General features: G+C 58.3%; 1 protein-coding gene and 1 long non-coding RNA gene across 3 annotated transcripts in view; both read right to left on the reverse strand.

The window, feature by feature from the left end:
• Positions 1 to 904: 904 nt before the first annotated feature.
• LOC130680951 (uncharacterized) lies at positions 905 to 6,537 on the reverse strand. The gene is made up of 2 exons (XR_008994021.1): positions 5,954 to 6,537; positions 905 to 3,561 (listed from the first exon to the last, which is right to left on the reverse strand). It is a non-coding gene; the product is annotated as an uncharacterized LOC130680951 (long non-coding RNA).
• Positions 6,538 to 18,597: 12,060 nt separating this feature from the next.
• The window catches only part of SLC7A5 (solute carrier family 7 member 5), a 30,315-nt gene continuing 25,767 nt past the window's right edge, over positions 18,598 to 23,145 (reverse strand). For both annotated transcript variants that reach the window (XM_036924206.2, XM_036924204.2), the window contains 2 exons: positions 22,227 to 22,404; positions 18,598 to 21,195 (listed from right to left, as the gene is read on the reverse strand). In XM_036924206.2, the coding sequence (XP_036780101.2) occupies positions 21,140 to 21,195; positions 22,227 to 22,404 (234 nt within the window). In that variant the 3' untranslated portion in view covers positions 18,598 to 21,139. The remainder of the gene's footprint in view (positions 21,196 to 22,226; positions 22,405 to 23,145) is intronic.

The following is a 23,145-nucleotide window of genomic DNA, read 5'->3' on the forward strand; positions in this document are numbered from 1 at the left end:
TTTTATCCCCCTCCAAGACTCCTGTTATCTGTATGTTGGATCTTTCTTGCCTGTCCTCAAAAGTTCTCCGTTTCAAATCCTTTAAGTTGTGTTGTTTCCTTTCGATTGTTGAAGTGTTTCCCCTTTTCACCCTCCCCTTGTCTCCTTGTGCTTATTTGCTCTGTGCTCTTCCTCAGGTCATGTGTTTATGAAATGACTTTTTTCTTTTCTTTTGAATTATTTCCTTGAGCCTGTCACTTCATTTCTGAGTTTTAGAACTTGAGGTATGGTGACAATGTTTTTTCACTTGTATCTTTTTCTTAAACATTTTTAGCTTATTTTGAAACAGCACGTTAGAGTTTTATTCTCTCTTTTTTTTTGAGCATCTCCTTCTGAAGTGCTTTTGTTCTCTGTAAGGAATACCGTTCTGCTGCTTAGTCTCGTTTTTCTTGTAGAAACTTTGTATGGGATTTGACCTTGACACTTTTCGGTTGCTTTTTATGTGAATTTAGTGTTCATGAGCATTTAGCAGGAGGCCTGATGCAAAGGAGGTTTTCCTACATCATAGACACCCCTCACCTATAGCTCCTTGTGAAGCTGACACCCACACTGGCCAGCCTTTGGGACTGCTGGCTCGGGGCCCTGGCCCACTTTACCCATACCTCCCCTTTACTTGTCTCTACTGTCTCTGCCCCGCCCCATCCCCCTTCCATTCCAGCAGTCTCCCTTCTGCACGGGGCTCTGTCCTGGCAGGGGGCCCTGGCTGGTCGCTGTGGGAAGCTCACAGGGCCTGGAATGGTTCAGACATGACCAGGTCGCCCTGTATCCTCCCACTCTCATGACAGCAACCCCTTTGTTCGGAGGGCGCTGCATATTGTCCCTTGGTTCTTGTCCCCACCACAACAAAGAAAGGGCAGAGACACGGTAGTGAAGCAGCATAAAAGTTTTATTTAAAATTACTTACTTAAAGAGAGAAAATGTGCAGGCAACCTCAGAGAGGAGAGGTGCCTTGAAAGGCTTGAGTTTTATTTAAAGAGAGAAAGTGTACACTCAGAGAAAGGGGAGTGTGGGCTACTTCAGGGAGCAGCACACTGAAAGGTTGGGGAAAAGTTAAAGTTGCACACTTAGGCAGTGCAGGTGACCTCAGAGAGAGGTGCGTACTGAAAGGTTGGGGGTTCCCCATTTTAAGGGTTTTTTTTTTTTTTTCAGGAATGTGACAAAGGGGTAGGGGTGTGCATGTGTTAAGTGGTCTCAAGATGTTTATCTCTGATGAGACATTAAGTCTTTTCTTATCAGTCTTCCAGGTAGTTCTGCAAAATTAACATAAGAAATGTGCTGTTCTGGTCCCATCCCAGGATAGCAGCTTCCTGGTCTGGGAGCATATCAATCAGGACTGCCTGCCCTGCCCCCAAGGTGGGCTGAGTTATTGTCTGTTTGCTAAAGAGTATGTTAAGTTACCTCTTAACCTCTTGGGTTTTTAACTGCAATATTAGCTTTAAGGTGGAATCTTCCTGTCTTTTATTGTGCTGTTTGTAGCTGGGCCTTTTAGCAGGCAGGCTAAAGTAAATCTTACAATGGCGTGACTTAATTGACACAACGAAGACATGGGCTGTGCTCAGATACTTTTCTGTATCTGGGGAATATTCAAACATTCCAGGCCAAGTTGCTCCTGGCCTTTTGAGCATCAACTGATTAACCCATTAACTCTGAGTCTTTTCTGGGTTTCTAGTTTTAACTGGTTAACTTTTTGAGTCCCTTCTAGTGGGCTTAACTGGCCTTATTCTCTTCCCACCCTGCTCCTACCTATTTTCTTGCCTAACACCTTCATCAGCTTCACCCGCTGGTCACAGACTGGCCTGCTGCCGTGCTGTCCAGCCGTGCCTGCGTGCTCCAGGGCCCCTGCGCTCAGGCCCGTTACTCCCCACATGCACCCAGCACCCCCAGATTTGTGCCTGGCAGTGGCTTGACCCCACCCACTGCAAGGTCGGGCTGTGTGGGAACACCTCAGGTCCTGGTTTTGTTGGTGGTGGTGTCCATGGATATCTTTTATTTTAAAGATGTATTGATTAATTCATTTAAGATAGCAATGATAATCCTATGGTGTGTTAACATAAACAACCTATTTTTTAATGAAAAGTAACTATATTTCTTTTTAACAAAAAGTAACACATTTAGTGAGAAGACTGGCATTGTTCTGTGTTTTCGCAAATGTCTTAATGTCTGGCTGAATAGAGGGCAGATTATTCTACCTGCTTGTGCATTTAACCTGTTGGCATGTACCATGTCCTGTGGCCTCTGGGTAACTCCTCTGTACCCTCATGAGAGTCCCTTGGGATTTTTATTTTCTAAGTCATTGTATCTGTTTTTAAGTGGGGATTTTTCAATAGCCAAAAACTATGGTGCCCCTGCCATCTTCCCAGAATCCTTCATAAGCTTCTTGGTGAGGGGAAGGGGTGAGAAATAGGTGAAGCTGTCAGGCTTCTCTCACTGCATCCATTTAACATGGCACAGGAGGGCATAGCCAGTGCGAAAAGGCAGAAAAAGGGGGAAAAACGCATAATGTTCAGGAAAGGAGAAACTAAACTATGATTATTCAGACACAACATAATGTAGAAAACCCAGAGGAATTTACTAATAATCATTTTGAAACAGCAGGTAAGTTTAGCTAGGTTGCTGGATATAAGATCAATGTACAAAAATCAGTTGTTTTTCTATTTATCATCAATAAAAACAAATAGAAAACAAAGACCCCAGTGGGCTTTCTGCGGGCACATATATTCATGTCTGTGCAAGCTGACAGGCTGACCCTGAAATCTGAATGGAAATGCGAAGGCCTGAGCATGACCAGGACAATATGGAGAAAAAAAGAAGCCATAGGGCACTCGGCTCTCCAGAGGTCAAGGAAGGAAGGGGTGACACAGGCAGAGTAGCGCACACACAAGAGGTTGGATGTGCTGTGATCTCACAGGAAGCCCACATGTTCCTTTAGTCCCAGATGAAATGGCTCCACGGTGCATTTCCACATTTACACCAAGGGAACTGAAAGTGAGGAGGAGACCAGAGTGTGGCCGACGCACTGTCCCTGAGACGCCACCCTGGCCCCACAGTAAACTAGAACAAACAGCTCCGGTTCCTAAGGTCCCCATCTCCCCCCAGTCCACTGGCTCCCCGGGAGTCTCCACAGTTCTTTAGTAGGATTTTGCCCAGTTGCCAGGAGGCCTCAATTTCTAAAGGCAGAGCCCGACCAGCTACTGTTTGTCATTTTCATGGCAAAGTGGTGACTCTCACCCCAGAGTGCGGTGCCAGGCACTGGCAGTACCCTTTGCTCAGGGCACGTGCCACTGAAGAGGCCCGCAAGCCCGCCTTGGGCACTCTCCTTTATTTCTGACCCAAGACGCACACGCTGCCTGAAATCTTTGGCCACCTATTGAAAAATGACCGGAGGACCAAAGACCAGGAGGAAAGCGGCTTGTCAGAGCGCATCCGCCATGCTGGGGAGGCCATTCATCTGCTGGAGTAACAGCCCAGTGGTTCCTGGGTCCCTCCGGCTGTTTCATTCCTTGGGAATGAGCACACACGATCCTGCAGGTTTTAACAGAGACACGGAGGAGTGGCACGGGATGCGCCCTGGGCACCACGGCCCCCGTTCCCGGGACGGAGGCCAGGCTGCTGCTCCGTGCACAGGCACGGGGAGTCCCCTGGGGGGCTCCTCTGCCCGCAAGATGGTCGGAGTTGGTTTCACAGTCCATTGCCGGGTATACACACAGGCTTAATTAACAAGGATGCAGAAATTTGTTTTTACAAAATGTGACTCAGCGCAGCTGCTATGGGGGTGGTGGTGAGGAGAGGTTTGATGCCACCCCCACGGCAGCCTCCACCCCTCAGCTCTGCAGAGGCTCTGTGTGGCCCCGACTCTGTGGACCCTTTCCAGGAGAAGGCAAGTCTCCTCCCCTCCTTCTGTGCACTCGGGTCTCCAGGGTCTCTGGAGGGCCCCTCCCTGGGAAAGCAGACAAGACCAAACTCACATCGGGCTTTCCATCTAATTACACCACAAAAGTCTCTTGCTTCACTGGCCTTCCATCTACTCGGCTAATGGCCGCATCTTTCCTGCCCTGAGCAAAGTCATGCAACTTGAATCCTGCAGATATAATTGTAGATCTCACTGTAATTAACAACCATGCCAGAACGGGTGAAGGTCTCTGCAACTCATGGCAGGGACGTGAATGTTCTGGGACTTGACCGTGTGTCTTGCTCCCCCGGGCTCAGCTGCCATTACTGCTGAGTGCCACCATCTTCCAGGCCCCCCGGGCTCCTCCACCCAGAGGAAGCAAGCCGTGTCCTGCTGCCAAGACGTGGGGCATCATTTATCTCCTGGTTACATAGCTTGGCCAAGCTGGGCACCCTGCCAATGGGCAGTATTCTCTGCTGTCAAGAGCCAAGGCCAAACGTGGGTCTGGAAGTGGCGGGTCAAGTAAGCAAGATCCCAGATCCTGGGCAAAGACCCAGCAGAGGAGCACGACTCCTCGAGTCGCGGTGCCGTTTCCTCACTGTCAGAGGGACTTCATCAGTCCAAGTGGCACAATGGCCGTCCAGGGGATGGAGACTCGAGTGTCTGCACAGCACACTGTCCCCTCTGTTCTCCCCCAGCTAAGGCCAAGAGCCCTTTGTGTGTCTGAATAACTGCCTGGGAACCGGACGGCACCGCCGTGCCAAGAAACAGACGATGGGGCCGCCCTAACTCATGAGCCTCTGCAGAATTCCTCGTTCATCTTACAAACATTTGGGGAGCACCTGCAGCCGCTCTGTCTCCTGGAGCCGCTGCTGTCATGGGCGCACCGTTTGTCTATGGAGGGAGCAGGTGAATAGACACATAGGCAGTTCTGCGTGGTAATAAACGTGTGAGTAAGTTAACAGGGCAACGTGGTGGGGAGGCCAGGGGCTCCTTTGGGTTCCGGCCAGAACAGATGAAGGAGTGAGCGGTGCTGCGGCGGCCACAGCCTGAGGGGGCAAGTGCAGGGTGGGTGCAGGGCAGGCCACCCCCACAGGGCTGTCAGCGAGTGGGGGGCTGTGGCTTTGTCCCGAGCTCTGCTCTGAGCTGCTGGAGGGTGGCAGGCAGGGCAGGGCAGTGACAGAAAGGGATGTACCCCCTAAGAAAGAGCACCGTGGCTGCTATGGGATGAAGGGTGGGCAAGGCAGCCTGGTCCCTGCCCCAAGGGAACCTGTGCGCACGTGACCCCGCCTGGCAGCAAAGGATCTTTGCAAATGGGATTGAGTGAAGGTGAGGGTTAATCCTGGAGTGTCCGGGTGACCCCAGGGCTGCTGCAAGGGGTCACGCACCACCCACTGAGGATGGGAAAGGCAAAGGGACAGAGCCCCCCACGAGACTCCAGGGGGAGTCTGCCCTGCCCACACCTTGATTTTAGTCCCACGAGACCCGTTTTGGACAACTGACCTCCAGAACTGGAAGATACTGAATTCGTGGTAATTACAACAAAAGGAAACCAGTACAGATGGCAAGAGGCCATTGGCACGGTCCAGGTGAGGCAGGCATGTGTGCCCAGGTGCACAGAGGTTCTGACATGTTTTGCTTCACAGCCCACAGAGAGAAAGGCTGGAGCTGAGGGCCCCGCGGGCGGGTAGGCCCTGTGATCGCGAGTGGGCAGACCCAGGACAGGAGGGGCGGGTCTCTGCTCATCCATCCGCGGGGTCCCTGCACTGGGGGGCACGGCGGCCCTGGGCCGGGGTCAGTGCTGGGGTGGGGGTGCGAGGCCCTGTGAGCGAGAGGACAGGCTGACAGCAGAGGCCCCCAGGCTTGTGACGTGACAGTCTCTGGGCTCTTGGCTCTTTCTTTTTACCTTCCCCTCACTGCCCTGTCACCCTCTGTCCTCTGCTTGCCCGGAGGTGCTTCTGTCCATGTACATAAATAATTAGAAAAGATAATTCTAGTTCTTTCAGTCAAAAAGTCAGAACTTACCTAGTGGTTGCATTTCATGGTAAATCCAAGATACAGACAAAGGGCAGGAAAAATGCAGAACATCAAGGCTGTTGTGGGGCTTTGATGCAGCGGGAATGTGTCAGACGTGGAGCCGGGGGCGCGGCGTGTCATGGGCCTGCTCCGCAAACTGGCACAGCCGGGGGCTTGAAACAGCAGAAGCTGATTACCTCAGAGTCCGAGGCCAGAAGTCCAGGATCAAGGCGCTGGTGGGGCCGAGCTGCCTCTGAAGGCCGCAGGCAGGGGCCTTTCCTGGCCACCCGGTTTCTGCTGGCGGCCAGCAGGCCTCGGTCCTCCTTGGCTGGGAGCTGCGTCCTTCCAGTGTCTACTTTTGCCTCTGTATCTTCACGTGACTTATAAGGACACAGTCGCTGAATTTAGGGCCTGTCCTCATCCAGTGTGACGTAGTGGACTGCATGGTATCCCCCCAAAAGATACGCCCAAGCCCAACCCCTGGTACCTGTGAATGTGACCTTATTTAGAACAGGGTTTTTGCAATGTAATTAGGCTAAAAAACAAAATGATCGGAGTCCTTATAAGAGACAGGAGAGGGAGATCTGAGAGACAGCGACACACCGCACACAGGCGCAGAGGTGGAGGGATGCGGCCGCAGCCAAGGGCGCCGGAGAGGGCAGGGGCTGCGTGTGTCGGCTTGACTGGGCCACGGGCCTCCGGGAGTGGGAGGGCAGCCACTCCCGCTGTTTTGGGCTGTGCCATTCGTGGCTGCGGCGGGGGCACCAACGGGTCGCCAACGGGTCGCCGTCGTTGGCCTCCCTGGCACGGGCCTGCCTGCCCCCTGGCTTCGGCCTCCTACTTCCCTGCTTTGGACGGCGTCGGCCCTCGCCACCCCGCGGCCCCTGCCCCTCTGCCCCGCCTTCTCCGCCGGCCCCTGCTGCCTCGTGTTTGTTGAGTTCCGCTGGTTCCCCAAGGCTCCTGCCCACCTGTGCCCTGCAGCCCCCTCCCCAACCTCGGACAGCACTTCCCCAGCCACACCCTCGGCACCTGGCAAGCTGAGGGGTTCGGTCCATTCCAGCTGACCACAGACCCCAGAGGCCTGAAGACCACACAGACCCTCCTTGAATCTCCCCAGCCCCACTGCCATCCCCACCCCAACACCACGGCCACCAGCACCAGCACAGGGCACCTTGTCCTGCCTCCTGGGCACGATCCGTGTCGCTAAGGTAAGGCTGGAGACTCTTGGAGAGCAGGAGTGGGATTTTATTCATTTTGGGGTCCCTCTCGTCCCTAGTGCCAGGTCTTCTGTCTGGCTGTCACCTAGTCCACATGGCACAGTGGTGGGTTAAAGGTGACCGTACAAGTCCTTGGGCCCCCCTTGCATCAAGAGGTGGGATCTAGAACCCCACTCCTTGAGTTGAGGGGGACTCTGCAGCTGCTGGGCCAGTAGAATCCAGAAGCGACACCACGTCAGTTCCAGGCCAGGACTTAGGGGGCTACAGCCCCCCACTTCTTGTCTCTTGGACTAGTCAGTCCTGGGGCCCAGAATCTCCATGTGAGGAGTTGGACCACAGTGAGACTGCCAGGCTAGGGGGGGCCCTAAGCAGGCCCCTGGAAAGGCTGCGTGTAGAGATGCCCAGCCAGCCCCCTGTACAGCCACGCTGTGGTCAGAGAAGCCATGAGGTGAGTCTAGACCCAGCCGTCATCCGATTGCCGCTGTGCGAGGCCCTAGGCAAGAACCAGCCCCCTGAGCCCCGCCGCCCTGAGCCATCAGCTCTCACAGTGCACTGTCTTCCTCCATTAGCTTTTAGGCTGATGTGTTGCAGAGCAATAGCTGGAGCAGGTGGCTGGGTGAGAACTGAAAATGTCTGCCCTGCTGGGGAGACCTGTCCCTCTGGCAGGCACAGTCCCACAGGTGCTTGGCTAGAGGTCAGCATCTCTGTGCAAAGAAGCAGATGCCCTGTCCTTGAGCTGGAGGAGACGCCAGCCAGGATGCACACACAGGAGGCGTGAGGAGCACGGGCCATGCCAGGTGCCTCTGTGCAGTGTACAGACTGTGCAGCCATATGTGGCAGCATGGAGGCCTCACTGCTGACACAGGAGGGGGGCAGGCTCTGTTCGGACAGGTGCTCCATCCCTGCCCCCCACCTCATCTCCACCTCCGACTGTCACTCACGCCATCACGGGGCCCCTTCCCCGTGCCAGCCTTTTCGGGCTGCTGAGGAGCTCAGCCAAGCAGGGACTTGGAGAGACACTCTCACAGAGGCAGGTCCAGATGCCAGGGGAGTGGGGCAGGTTGCCAGCAAAGCTCTGGGCGCACACATCCTGACCCCACCCCTGGGCTCAGGGCTGCAGTCCCTGCTTGCCCAAGCCTTGCTCAGCCCAACGTGAGCAGCTCTGAAACTCGTGGCTGGGGATGATGACTAAGAGTGCTGACCCCGAGCCGGCACCCCCTCGGCCCTCTGACCCCTGGCTGCCTCCCCCTGCTCCTTTCCCCGCTGACCCTGGCCCGCCTGGAGCCCCTTGGCCTCACAATCAATGTGCTCTGCCCAGACCTGAAAGAACCTTGGTCTGCTGTCTCCCGGGACCCCCGCAGACCCTCCCTCTGCACTCCCTCCTTGCCCTGGGCCCGGGGAGCGGCCCTCACGGGCTGGTCCCCTCTGCTCTCACCCGCTGGCTTCCCGCTGGGCTTGCAGGCGCCTTGGAGACCCAGGCGGAAGGAGAGCGAGGCCAGGGAAAGACCCTTCCTGGCTCCTTCCTGCAGGGGAGGGGGCCACGCTCCTCCCAGTGGGCCGGTCAGGCAGCCGCTCCCAGCCGCAGGAGTCCCTGGGGGTCCTCGACCCTGGCTGCTCTGAGCTGGGCTCTTGCAGCCGCCAGGGCCCTCGTGTCAGTGAGTAGCCTCCACTACCCTCCTGGGGGCTCCCTGTTCAAGGGATTCAAGGGAATTCAAGGGAAACCGTCATGGCTTTGTCAGCGGCTGAGCCCCGGCCTCCCTCGGACTCTCGGAAAGACCCAGGAAGCTGCCAGGTCAGGAGCCTCAGGAGGGCCCTGCCCCAAAGAGGTCCGTCCACTTTACTGCACATCCTAGGGTCTGATGGGGGCAGGGGAACCGTGTCCCCGGAACGCGGGAGAGACCTGGAAGGAGAGGCCTGGCCCCTTGTCCCCGCCCCATCAGAGGTGACGTGTCACGGTAACACACGTGGGCCCCACGCGGCTGCGCCGGCCCCACACACTGGGGGCTCTGCACGGGCGAGCAGGCCCCCCCGAGCCCCATTTCCTCCTGCGCAGTGACAGCACAGAACGGCAGCATGAGCCCACCGCGCCCTTTCCCGGGCTGCAGGCAGGCTCCTCTGCACCTTCTCGTCCAGCCGGCCTCCTTCGGCGTTGTCCTAAAAACCCAAGTTTGCCGAGAATCCTGCGAAAGCAGCTTAGCCAGAAGCCCCGCAGTTAACTCTGGATGCCTCAGTATCGACGGGGTTTCTCGTGCCCCACTGTCCCCCGGTGGCGTCTGGTCACCTGGCCTGTGCTCAGCCAGAACCCTGTAGGTCTGTTTAAGGAGTCTCCCTCCCCTGAGGTTTCTGCCTGGTAATTTCCCGTCCACCGACCCCCGCCTCCACCGTACACCCCTTTCCGCGCCGCCCTGGGAGCTGAGCCCCGTCTCTGTCCCCTCCTGCCGAAGCCCACTGCAGGGGGCCCTGCGCCCACCGCAGCAGCCCCGGACAAGGTCTGCTCCCATCCCCGGCAAGCACAAGGAACAGTTTCCTCTTTTAACAGCTGTGTTTCACTCCGGTTGAATGAAGTGGAAGCCGACGCAAGCCCCCCGGCACGGCCCGTCCCCGCCCGCGCGCCTCTGGCAGGGTCTGTCTGGGGAGATGCCGGCTGCTCACTCCTGTTTGTCCTTTCTGCCTTCTGTGCCCACCTTTGTAAGGGCTGCGGAAGGAGGAGGGCCCTGCTTCCGTGGGTCTCTTTCAAGTTCCCCTACCCAGAGCTCCCTCTGCCTCCCTCTGCCGAGCCTCCTCTGGCAGCCGGATCGGGGACAGCCGCCCTCAGCCTGCCGCCAGCGAGCGGACAGCCTGCGGCCACAGGGTTTGCACCAGCTTCCCGTGTGAATTGCAGTTCAGGGCAGAGCAATCCTGCTCCTTCTTGCATCAGCCGCCACCCTCTGGTGTGGGTGGGGTGGGGTGGGTGGGGACAGATCGGTGGTTAGAGCCTCCACCTGGCTCTGGGGCTCACTGATGCGCAGGAACACATGTGTCCCCAGGGGCCTCTTGCTCCACAGAACATGCTCTACCTTTTACCCCCAGGCTGGCACTTGTACAAATGGAGAGGAAGTTGTTGTAACTGGGCCAGAAGCTCCTTGGAGCTGCTCTGACACATGCCCATCCTCACTTGGGCCTGTGAGTCACCGCTCCTGCCAGGAAGGGCAGAGAGGGCAGAGAGCAAAGGCACTGGGAGCCAGTATAGCCACCTGCATGGAGACAGGATGTGCCCGAGGCCCTGGGAGGGTCATAGCTAGCGCGCAGACATGCCACCTGGACACGGCACCTGTCGGGGACAGTCTGGACGCCCCACCGGGGCCAGCACTGATCAGCTGGCGTGAGCTGCCTAGGCCCCCCTACATGGCACCTGGGCTTAGTTTGAGCCGAGGGAGGCTTGACAGTGTCTGGACACATTTCTGGCCACCACCATGGGGGTGGAGGGTGCTCCTGGCATCCAGTGGGCCTGAGTCAGGAGAGCTGCTCAACACCCCACGGCACACAGGGCGGCCCCCGCACACCCATGGGGGATGATCTGGCCCCAAATGCCCGTGACAAAGACTGGGAACCCTGACTTACAGAGGAATGCAGTAATCCGTTGCTTATGTCTGCCATGGCACAAAGGGGGTCCAAGGTGACGCCCCCTGTCGGTTAGTCGCCACTCCAGGCCCAACTGGCAAACCGTCCTGAACGAAAGCTGCTGATCCACACTTCTTCTCCCTGTTTTTCTTGGGGACCTTTACACCCACCCTCTTTGTGCTCCAAACTCCAGAAGGGCCCCAGGGTCTGAGGAGAGGTGTTTGGACCCGGGCCACACTTGGCACAACTCCCAGGGTTCCACCACGTGGTGGCCTTATCGGATGGCTGTTTTCTTTGGGATGGTTTTTATATGGGCCAGGGGCTGAGTTCTGGAACGCCTCCAGGGCCAGCCCGGAGGAGAGCGGAGCTGAGTGGGCAGGGGAAGCAGTGCTCAAAGGCCCAGCCGCGGAGGAGCCGGCTTGGTGGCTCCAGCCACTCACGGCCTGGGGACTAAGAGCCTTAAACTGCTAGAGCTTTGATTTTGTTTTCTGATTTGTTTGTCATTTTTAAAGAAAAAGTTACACATTTATTTTCAATGTGAAATTTTTCAAATTTTAAATATTAATGCAAATTATTTTAAAAGAGCCTGTGGGTCCACATCAGCTCTCAGCCATCCCCCTGCAGCCCGTGCTCCTTGTCCCAAGTTGCTGTGGCTGCACCTGCTCAAACACTGTCCCCCACGAACTCCAGTGCAACGGATGGTGATAGATGACACCCCCCACCTGCTGGAGGCGTGCACGGAGGGGGAAAAGACCCCGGATCCTGACCCCAGATCAGCACCTCCAGCTGGCTTCCCCACAGCAGCCTTCTGGGAACCCCTTAAACTGAGACCCCAGGCTTGCCCAAGACTTGCCAAACCAGACCCAGGCAGGTCGGACCTGGAATCTGTTGTTCAAAAGGCTTTTCAGTGATGCGCTGTATCTTTGTGGAGGGTTGCGTTCCCAAGTGTACACGTTTGTCCAGATTCGTGGAGTGACGCGTGGAAGATAGCACACTTCATAGTGGTGATCTCACGAAAAGAAGAAAGGAGGGGAAGACAGACACAGCACACCCCACCCCACGTGAGCACAGGAACCCGAGCCTCCTGCTTCCAGCACCGGCGTGACTGGCTTCCTGGGGGCTTCCCAAACCCGAGTCACCCCGTGACGCCATCAACCCTCTTACCCTCTCCCTGACCACTGTTCCTCGGCCTCACTTACTGTTTTTCTGTGCGTGTCTATTCCCTTTATTACTTAGAGGGAAAGTCAGCTATAAATAGAAGGGAAATGTGAAATCAAATGCAATGGAACAAAATGCCCCATCAGAGCCCAGCGGGCTTTGGCTGTTTACCAAGGGATGGGAGCTCTACATCTGCTGAAAAGGAGAGTCACAGGCACTGAGGGGTGCTGGACACTGGCAGCTCACCGGGACCAACAGGCAGCGGGCTCCAGCGGCACGAGTCAGGGATCTCACACGGGGCCCTCTGTCCCCCGAGTCACCTCTGACGGTCGCCTCGGGGCCCTGATCCATATTTTGGGGAGGATGCTCAGCTGGCTGGTAAAGAGTGGGAAGGAGGCCGTCTTGCTCCCCAAGCCGGGCACGAGGCGGTCTCAAGGAGGCAGCTGGGTAAGTTGGCACTGAATGCGGCCGAAAGTCAGGTGACCCAGCGATTCCACCCCCAGGTGTGCACCCCAAAGAAATGAACGGGTGTTCAAATTGGTGGAGGCCACACTGGCCAGAAGTGGAAGCAACTAGATGTCCACCCACTGCTGACAGATAACAGAATCCTTGCATCCACACACCGGACTATTACTCGCCACGAACAGGAGTGATGCGTTGACATGCTACAGTGGGGGTGGACCTCAAAAACGTGTTGCTCAGCAGAGGAAGTCAGACACAAAGGCCGCACGTGTGTGATTCCTGTATGTGAAATGTTCTAGAACAGGCAAATTCATGGAGACAGAAAGCAGATCAGGGGTTGCCTGGGGTTGGGGGAGGGGGCGGGGAGTAAGTATGGGTGGTCTGGGGTCACCTTTTGTAGGAGGGAATGTTCCGGGATGAGAGAGAGGCGGTGGTCGCACACTGTGAACCTGCTGAGTGCCTCTGAGCTGTGCGCTTCAAAGCCTGGACGCCGGCAGGGCTCTGCAGGGTTCCCGGGGGGCAGCCAGGAACGCCCGTGCCAGGTGCACCAGGCGCTGGTCACGAATGTGAGTCGTCAGCCCCCTGTTGTGGGTGGCACAGCGGCTCCCCCAAAATTCACCTCCACCCAGAAACTTAGATGTGACCTTGTTTGGAAACAGGGTCTTTGCAAATGTAATTACTGGGGTTCAGCTGAGGTCACTGTGGGTGAAGGCGGCCCTCATCCAGTGACGGGTGTCCTGGAATTCGAGACAAAGCCGTGGGGGGAGGCCGTGATGGTGGAGGCAGAGGTTGGGGGGACACCTGGAATCCCCAGGAGCTGGAAAGGCAGGAAGGCTTCTCCCCCAGAGCCTCCAGAGGGGGTGCAGCCCTGTCTGCACCCTGATTTCAGACTGTGGCCTCCAGAACAGTGGGAGGGAACTCCTGTTGCTCTAAGCCCTCCAGCGTGTGGCCGACCGTTGCGGCCACCCCATGACACTATTGTAGGCCTCCACCCCGGCCTCGTGGCTGTGTGACCAGGGCCCGGTGTCCCGTGATGCAGAGACCTGCCCGCCCTAGGGCTCCAGCACCGGCTGTCACATCTGCACAGGAGCAGCGGTGCTGCCCGCACCCCCACCGTGGTGGCCGCGGCCCAGCACCCACATGGTTTCCTCTCAGTGGAAGGCAGCCTCCTCCTCCTCTTCGCACCTCAGAGGCAGCTGGAGCTCGCCCACCGCACAGCTGGGGTGGGGGCTGCCGTTGCTCAGGATAGCAGAGGGCACATCTGCTCTCGGCGCCTCATGGGACACCCAGGCGCACGTGCCTGCCTGGAGCAGGTAGACGGTGGCCAGGGGTCAGGGACGGGGGCCGCCTGGGAGGCTCACTCCAACCCACAGGGCTGCGGGGGAGGGGAGCCAGTGACCACTACTGTGCCGCGTCCTGGGCTGGTAACCGAGCACCACCGATAGGGGGCTGAACAAGAGAAGGAGCCGAGGGGGACCCGGGTGGGCAAACACAGCCACGGGTTTCCACCCTCTGAAGGGAAGGGGGTGCACACCCCCTCATGCCAACCTCCCAGTGGAGCTGGAATAAGCCAACCCCTGCCTCCAGCACCGGTCCCCAAGGGAGTGGTGACGGCGTGGACCCCTCTGTGGTCTGGCTGCCTGGAGGGACCCGGGACAGGCCTTCTTCTCCAAGTTCTATGCAGGACTTACATTCGTGCACTCTCCCCCTTTATAAAAAACAGTGGTGTCCACGTGCCCTGTTGCACACCTCCCATTTGCCATAACACACCCCGTGCCGAGGCAGGGTGTCCTCCTGTCTTTGGTAGCAGCCTTACTGAGACATGTTTACATACTGTACCACTCGCCCATGCAAAGCGTACAATTCGGAGGTCTCTTGCTTATTTGTCAGTGGCTGATTTTAGCACATTCGCATCGCCGTGCTCTATCTTTACAGCTGTGTTGTATTCCATTGTGTGGTTGTGTTAGGCAGGAAAATAGATATGAACGGGGTGGAGAGAGAATTAAAGCCAGTAAAGCCCACTACAGGGGACTCAGAGTTAACCAGTTAAAACTAGAGAGCCGGAAAAGACTCAGAGCTAATGAATTAATCAGTTAAAGCTCAAAAGGCCAGGGGCAACTTAGCCTGGAATATTTGAATATTCCCCAGATACAGAAAATATCTGAGCACAGCCCGTCTTCATTGTGTCAACTAGATCATGCCATTGTGAGATTTACTGTAGCCCACTAAAAGGCCCAGCTACAAACAGCATAATAAAGATAGGAAAAATTTCATCTTAAAGCTAAAATTGCATTTTAAAACCCAAAAAGTTAAGAAGATTCTTAACATACTCTAACAAACAGACAATAGCTCAGCCCACCTTGGGGGCAGGGCAGGCAGTCTTGATTGACATGCTCCTAGACCAGGAAGCTGCTATCCTGGGACGGGACCAGAACAGTGCATTTGTTGTGTTAATTTTGCAAAACTACCTGGAAGGCTGATAATAAGAGACTTAATGTCTCATCAAAGATAAACATCCTGAGACCACTTAACACATCCACACCCCTACCCCTTTGTCCCATTCCTGAAAAACCCTTAAAAGGGGGAACCCCCAATCTTTCAGTGCGCACCTCTCCCTGAGGTTGCCCGCACTTTCTAAGTGTGTAGCCTTAAACCTTTTCTCAACCTTTAGGGGCGCCTCTCCTCCCTGAGGTCGCCTGCACTTTTTCTCTCTTTAAGTAATTTTAAATAAAACTTTTACTCTGCTTCCCTACTGTGTCTCTGCCCTTCGATTCTTTGTCGTGGTGGGGACAAGAACCGAGGAAAATAAACAACGCCCCCCTAACAGCTGGACCACAGTGTCCTTAACCAGCTTCCTACAGATCTGCCGGAGTTTGTAAGACCCCAAAAGACGCCCCCCTGGCGGGGGTGTGCCTGACTTCAACCCTGAGCGCTCACCGCAGGGGTGCGGGGTCATTGCATGAGGGTCTGTCTCCCCAACTGGGCGGAAAGCTCCAGGGGAAGCGGATGGCCCCTGTTCAGCTCACGGTGACCTCAGGGTCTGTGGGCAGCAGGTGCGCATGGTGAACAGGGGGCAAGACCAGGACCGCTGTGTCTACAGCCCCATGGAAGGTGTGGGCAGCAGGGGCCAGTGGGAGAGGCTGAGGTGCAGCAGGCCCAGGTGTGGACCAAAACCACCCGACCTCATTTAGACAGGGCTGAACCCCCTTTCCCCACACAAGGAGGGGACATGCGTGATGTCCCCATTTCTGTGACAGGTGGACACCGACCCTCGCCTTCCCTCTGCCTCGGCTGCGACGAGCGGACGAGCGGACCTGCTCATGCCCACCCACCCATCAGACCAAAACGCTCGTCACAGCCGGGCTCTGGTTCAGCTTTTCTGCTTCCCCAGACCCTGAACCTGAGCCCTCCGCCCGAGCAGGCAGACAGGCTGGCCCCAGGGAGCACTCTCTGCCCGCTGCCCCACCCAGCCGCCCTCGCCCCGCAGCCACCCTGCCTCTTTGCAGCCTGTCCTCTCCTCCCACAGAACCTGCGCTGCCGGCACCCCTCACTGCAGGAACACAGCCCCCCTGGTGAGAGCCCCTCTGGGGCAATCCTGCCGAGGAAGTCCCTCTTACACAGTCCACATGTGGTGTTCATTGGACATTCCCTCCCTGCGCAAATCACAGCCCGACGACGCAGGGGATGGCGCCAAGCCCAGAAAGGAAATGGGAGCAGCTTGAATGGAGGAAGTTGGGACTCAGCCCCCCACGGCTCTAAGACCAGCAGGGCTGCCCCACAGGGGCGTCAGACGCCTGGAGAAATGACCAGTCGCGGGGGGGGGGGGTTGGGCAGCATTCATATCTGATGCCCTCATGCTGCCATGGTGGTCCAGGATAAGGCGACCCTTTGGAGATGCTGGGGACGTGGTCACTACTGGGAGATCAGCTTCCCGGGCTGTGCAACAAAGTGGATACACCAGGCCTCTTGTCAAGATGAAGATTTTGGTCCAAGACTGGCCTGGACTTGTCCACACGCTCTTTCCAGCCTCGAGTCAGGAGCTGTCAACTGGGTGAAGGAGGCCCCGCAGGGGACTGGTGGGGCTGGAGGGGCTGGCCGGGGGTCTGGTGAGGGGCCCTCGCCTCTCAGAGTTTGGAGGGCTGGGGCCATGTGGGCAGGGCCAGGGTGCTGTCAAAGCTAAGAGCCCGCCTGGGGGCACGTGCCGCTCTCCAGCCAGTGGGCAGAGGTCAGCGAGGGAGGGGGAGCCCCTGGAGTCTGCAGCGTCCTCTGGGACCCAGACGGGGTTTGTTCTCCAGGAAGGCGGGTGGAGACTAGTTTTGCGAGCTGCCAGTTCTCAACACCAGGGCAATGTGTGAACATTTGACTTTAATCACCCAGTTGAGTTCCTACTTGCAGGATTAAGTCACCCTTTGGCTGGAAGAGAAAGATCTGGGTCTTGCCTGAACTGGACCCCTGCAAGTAAAGCGGTGCGTGGCCTGTTCGGATAGTGGCTGAGTGCACGCGAGGCATTTGGGAGCAGTTTCTGGCAGGAGGATGAAGGGTGCCGGGGCCCCAGGAGATCCCCTCTAGGCTCAGTGCGTCCGAGTGCAGACAGCATCTTGCGGGTGAGGGCCTGCTTGCCCTGGGCACCGGGTGCCTTGGGCTCAGGACTCGGGTCCTGCCCACCTGCACCGTCTCTAGAGGCTGCTGCAAGGACGTCAAGGACCCGCAGCCTCTCTGGGGGACAGAGAAATGTCATGGGTTCAGGATGCGTGAAAGGGTGCTGCCGAGAGCAGGGTCAGGAACAGAAGGGCTCTCTGGGGTCCTGGCGTCAGCTGAGGTTTCCGAGCTCTCCCACTGGCCACGTCACCCCCAGCAGTCCCATCCCACAGCGGCGGAAACCATGCCCGCACGGTGGTTCTGGCAACTTCCAGGGGCAAAGGTGGCTTTGTCATGTCCCTGCCTTGCGGTGACTGGCCTGATCCCAGCTGTCAGTGGTTCCACACACGTGGCCCATCTGGTGACTCTGGTGGAATTCTCTAAGGACCTGGGGATCGGAAGCAGTCTCGTCCTGCTGCGGCTGGCACCCCAGTCCTCCCGCCTCGGCCTTCTCCACCAGACACCCCCCGCCACCTCCCCATGCAGGGCGGCTGAGCGGCTGCGGCCGGTCTTGAGCATGCCCGCTCCCCAGCCCCTCTTGAGAACTGTCCTTTCAAGTGTCAAGAACCTTTCCCCTCGGTGACAGTGGTAGGACAGCGGCCCGTCACGTTACCCCACCTCTGTGCAATGACAGGGTTTTCAAGTGCTTCTCACTGCAACCTTCACGTCTTGCACGCTGCCCGTTGGGTAGCAGAGCTCCAGCGGTGATACGCTGCCTGGGTGGCTGGGCTGGGAGAGCTGTGGTGGGCACCTGATCTGCTGGGGGCGGCACAGACCGGTGCCCACCGGACAGCCCCCTGCCCACTCAGGCTTTGCAATCCCGTCTCCCACATGCTCATTTCACGGCCTCTGTGGTCCAGGATGTGGGGGCGCCCTGTGTGATCAGGACATTATAAACTACACCTATCCTAGGCGGCAGCTACCAGGCTGGGACCTGCACTCAGTGTGCCCCCTGCACGCTGCCGTGGCTCCTGGAGGCACTCCTTGCCCTGAGCCGGCATGGGGACCCCGCTGCCTTTGGGGTGGACTGGAAGCCTTCAGGGGACATGCAAAGCTGTGGCCCCAGCCTTCTGTGCCCTTGCACCCCTGGCTGGGGCTCACTCGGTTGCTGTAGAGCCCTCTGGCCCTCATTGTGGTTCTGGCTGCGGTTGCCCTGCAATGCCCCTCCCATCCGGGCACAGCCCCAGCCGCCCTCCAGGCCCCAGTCAAACACCAGCGCTCAGAATGGAGTTTGCCCAAACTATGTGAACGCCGTCCTGGAAGGGCCAGTGTGGCGCTCTGCCCCGCTCCCCCTGGGCCGTGAGGAGACGCTCCGAGGATGTCTTAGGAATGAGCAGCAGGCCCAGGACAGTCCTCACTCACCTCCTGGTGTCCATGTCAGTGCTCCTCCCGAGAGGCAGATCCGAGTTCTCACTCTGCCTGCGTCACCCATCGGCCCATTGAGGGACCATCCCTGGGCGGCAGGGCTGCAGGCCTCGAGGCGGCTGCCCCAGTGCACGGGGCGGACCCTCCAGGGCAAGGGCCCCCGGGAGCATGCCCGCCCCAGAACTTGGCGCTGAAGAAAAGGACACAGAGGGCCACCAGCAGTACTTTTAATTCTGTTGTTTCTTTAAAAACCGAGAAGCCCCCATGAAAAAAACAGAATTCCCCACCCCAAACCAACCAAGTGTGACGGGTTAGCCACAACAGAATACAGAGAGACGGTGAGGCCACAGATGCCATCCTGCGGCAGGGGCGTCGGGCCCCGGCCGGAACACAGTGGCGACGCAGGACAGCCAGAACGCCACGGTGCAGCAAGGGTGAGCGGCCACCCTACAAATGACTCACTGAGGTGCCGATCAGTGACGTCAGGACACAGCAACCAGAGGAACCATGGGGCTGAGGCTTGCTGTGCCAGGGTTTGGTTTAAAGAGATCAAACCTCATGGATGCCAACGCTCAGGACACTTGTCAGTACAGTGGTCATAAAGAGCTAAGTCTGTTCCCCAGGCTGTGTGAACAGAGCCCAGGGACCCTACGGCCCACTGTGGGGCCTTAAGGCGCCGGTCTGCAGGCTGCAGGAACAGGCCACATGGGAAGGCCACCACATTCTGGTCCGGAGAGGGCCAAATGGCTCCCCACATTGCCAGGGCTGTATCCACTCTCCCCAAACTGACAGTTTGACCCAAGATGGTATCCCATGCGCAGCCCTTGAGGAAGGAGGGTTGGCATCCTGCTCAGGTGCTGCTGGACGTCTGTGGACAGGCAGGTGGGCTGTGTGCCCACCTGTCCGGTCTCTGGAGGTGCCCACACAACCATGCAGGGACACGCCAGCTACTGCCCTGCTTGTGGATGAGAGAACTGGAGCCCGGGGCAGGGGTTCTGTCCGACGCGGAAAACCAGGTCCTCTGGTGGCTTTCTGCCTTCAGGAATCACACTGGACCCCTAGGTGAGAGGACCACGGCCCCAGAGACACTGAGCTCACGAGAGATGTCCGTGGAGGTCGGTCCTTATGCATCACGAGCCGCAGGTGGCATGGTCCTGTGCAGAGCAGGTGAGATGAATGTCCAGCCAACTGCTTTTCAGCTGCGTGCCCAGCTCAGGCGCCCAAGCTGCCTGTCAGGTCTCTGTTCTGCTGGACCCACGTGGGGGCCCAGCTGGGCAGCAGCAGGCTAGACTGGACGTTTGCACATTAGGCTCCAGGGAGCCTACATCGGGCCTCCCGCGAGGTCTGCTCCGAGACTCGGCTCCAGCTCCCAGAGGGAAGGGCCGGTAGTGGGAGCTGCAGGCGCCTGGAACGGCCCAGAGGGAGGCAGGCTGGCCTTCCATGGCGCTGCTCCCCAGGCCGGCTCAGGGGCACGGTGACTGCTTAGGACGTACTGGCTGGCCTGCAGCCGCCTCCCCAGGGGAAAATGCCATGGAGCCACGAAAACAAAGCCTGCTTGTGCGGCCTCTTTGGACAGATCCGTCAGGGGAGCCAGATCCCGAGGGCCAGGGCAGCCCCTGTGGCAGGTGCCAAGCCAGAGCGCTGGGAGGGTTTGGCTCCACTCCCCGGCAGGGAAGCCATCAGGGGTGGTGCATCTGCTTTTCTCGTCTATTTGCAGATTTCAAGCATGGGGCTTTGTCTGAAAACACTAGACCTCGGCTTCAGAGCAGGCCGAGGGCAGCATCACAGGCCAGGCCTGCCGCACTGTCCCCGGCCCACCCGCCTGCCCAGGGGAGACGTCCACGTCCTCCTGTGGCTGTGATCTGCCCCAGGGCAGGAAGTACACAGTCGGGAGCCCAAGGGCATGCTGAGTGACGCGGGCCTGTTCTAAGTCCCAGGCAGCGCACGCAGAGCTCGGTCCCACTGGGCGAGCTGCTCGGAGGCACCCATGCGCAGATGCCAGAACCAGGACTGGTCCCTCTGCTGAGCTGGGGCCTGCGTCATTTTGTTCTATAAACTTCTCTGAAGGTGGCTGTTGCGTTGAGCTTTCCTCTCTTCTGGAGGTCGGGGAGGGATCTGCCCTGGGTCTTTAAGGCAGGGACATAAGCCCTGGTGTTAGTTTTTGCTACTGAGCATGTACAGACTCACTACGTCCATGACAACCGAGCACAGGTGCACTGTCCATGCCAGCCTGTGGCATGCGCGTGGCCCTGCCGGCTCTCAGGATCCCTGCTGCTGGGACACTGCTGGCCCCTGGAGTCCTGCCTGGGGACAGGACCTGCCCCTCCGGGCCACATTATGCTGTGGGTTGGGGGGGGAGGCGGTGGCACAGGAAAGCTCTTCTCCCACCTTCCCCCTGCCCATCTCTCTAAAAAAGTCATCTTGGTGGCATCAACCTGATCCAAAATTTAAGTTGCAGAAATAATACAAATAAACAAAGGTGGGAAGGGAAGGGCCCCGAGTGGCAGAAGTCCACGGTGGGTCAGTTCTGGTTGCTTCTCAGCTCAACACGAGGAGGTATTGACGGGAGCGCGACTTCGGTCCAAACTCGTACCAGTTTTCACAGTGGCCCTTGGCGCCTGGCCTAGCGGCGGGACAGTGCAGGGCACCCAGCTGAGCTGCCTGGAGGTGGGGCCTGGAGTCGCTTTTGAGGGGCTGAGTTGTTTCCACATGACCTTTGTGAACTTTCTTTCTACAGCTTCCTGGCACGTCTTGCTTATGTCTCCTGGGGGACGACCTTCATGAGCTTCTGGCAAAGGACGGTCGTGGAAACTGAGGGAGAGACAGCGAGTCAGCCGTGTGTCACCGCGCCTTCCCACGTTGTCCGAGCAACCGGAAACCCAGAACTCTATGTGAGGCCTCGCCACGTGGGCACGTGCACGCAGGCCTGCGCGTCACCACCCTGCCCTCCTGGTTAGAAGCAGAGATGCACCGCACGTCTGCCCTGACTGGAAGCCACTGGGGGTGTGGCTGAGGGACACAGCAATGGGCAGCAGCTGGCTCCGACCCTCACCCTATTTCAGACCCCAGCATGTTCAGGAGTCCCACTGCTGGAGGACTGGGACAGGCCTTTCCTGAGGGTCCACCCTGAGCCTCTGGCTGGTGGGCGAACGGGACTGGCCGCAAGCACACCCCCCCCACCCGCCCCAGTAACAGTGCACGCCTGCGGCCCTGCAGACAGGCCGTAGCAGCGGGCCAGGGGACACCTGTCACCCTGGACTCCAAGCACCTGCTCTGGGGGTCTGGCTTCCGGACACAGGGGCGTGTGCAGAGATAATAAAAGGGGCCCGTGGTCGGGGACGCAGGCACGACTCTCTGACAAGTGACGGCATCTTGTCACCAGGCAGCTGCTGATCAGAACCTGAGGATGGTCATCAGGGTGCAGGCCACGGCCACCAGGGACTTTCTCCGTCGACCACAGTCCCTGCACAGGGTCCCAGACTCTGCGTCTACGTCAGCCCTGTGACCGTGGAGCAGAGATGCTGCTCCTCTGCCTGTCTAGGCCAAACGGCTGTGTTTAAGCTGGTGACAGACGGTGGGATTTTGTTACTTGGCAAAAGCAGCCTCGTTTTCTGGAATCCCTTGTTCTGAGATTAGCTGGTGCCAAGCTGAGCACCTTACGCCTACAATACGTGGCTGGACGACACTGCCAGACACGCAATGCCCAGGCCCTCGGTCGGTGCCGTCAGTGCCTGCTGCCCAGCTCGCCCACTGCTGGCCCCTCAGCCGGCGCCTGACGCTGCCCTCCCGGCCGCTCCCAGCCACCTGCTGCGGGGCAAGGACAGGCTGCGGGGGACACTCACAGATGCCCCGGAGGAGCCACTTGGGCTTGTTTTTCCAGCAGACCCCCGAGAAGTAGACCGGCAGGCCGCTGAGGATTATGAGGAAGCCGATGCCACACTCGATGGGGGTCTTCCAGAAGGAGACGGCGATCAGGAACAGGCAGGCCAGCACGAAGAACACCGGGAGGGCCAGGTTCACCTGGGGACAGGGGCGGAGCGGTGCGTGTCGCCCGAGCTGGCGCCAGCTGCCGGTCACGTGGCACCCCTGCCCTGCCTCCTGCCCACGGCCCAGCCGTGAAACCAGCTCCATGCCCACTCCCCCTCCCTGCCCGGGGCTGTCTAGTGTGTACAGGGCGGACCTAAGCCGCTTTTCTCTGCATCTGGGGCTTGACGGTTGAGACCCCCACCCCCGCCCGGTTCTCTGTGAACCCTTCACTCTGCACGCAGTGCTGGGCGATAATCACCCCAGGTGCAGAAGCCGAGGGGTGGACAGAAATAACCAGGTTGTTCCCTCCAGGCTTCCCAAGGTCAGGGAAAATTTGCCTCACTGGGTCCTACATCACGGTGGAAACCCGGGCCTGGCACCCCACCCGTGGTCACCCAGAGGAGTGGGCCTGGTGCTTCTGGGAGGACCGGGGCTGACCACTAATAATGCAGGGGGGCACCATGTTCTGAGAGCCCTTTGTGGACAGGCTGAACCACAGTCTGCACGGCCATTTGGCAGACAGGCCCCCCCGCAGGGCTCAGGGCAGAGGAGCCAGAAAGGCGCCCACAGCCCGGCCCAGCTCCAGCAGTGCCTTCCAGCCTCTGCACGCACTGGGCCTTCGGCAAGGCAGGCTTGCCTGTACACGGGGTCTGCTGCCTACACACTGGCAAGACAGCCCAGGAGATGAAAGGCAAGCTTGGTCCCACCAGGTCAAACCAGACTGCATGCCCTCCT

The sequence above is a fragment of the Manis pentadactyla genome, chromosome 15, assembly GCF_030020395.1.
Source record: "Manis pentadactyla isolate mManPen7 chromosome 15, mManPen7.hap1, whole genome shotgun sequence".
Lineage (NCBI taxonomy): Eukaryota > Metazoa > Chordata > Mammalia > Pholidota > Manidae > Manis > Manis pentadactyla.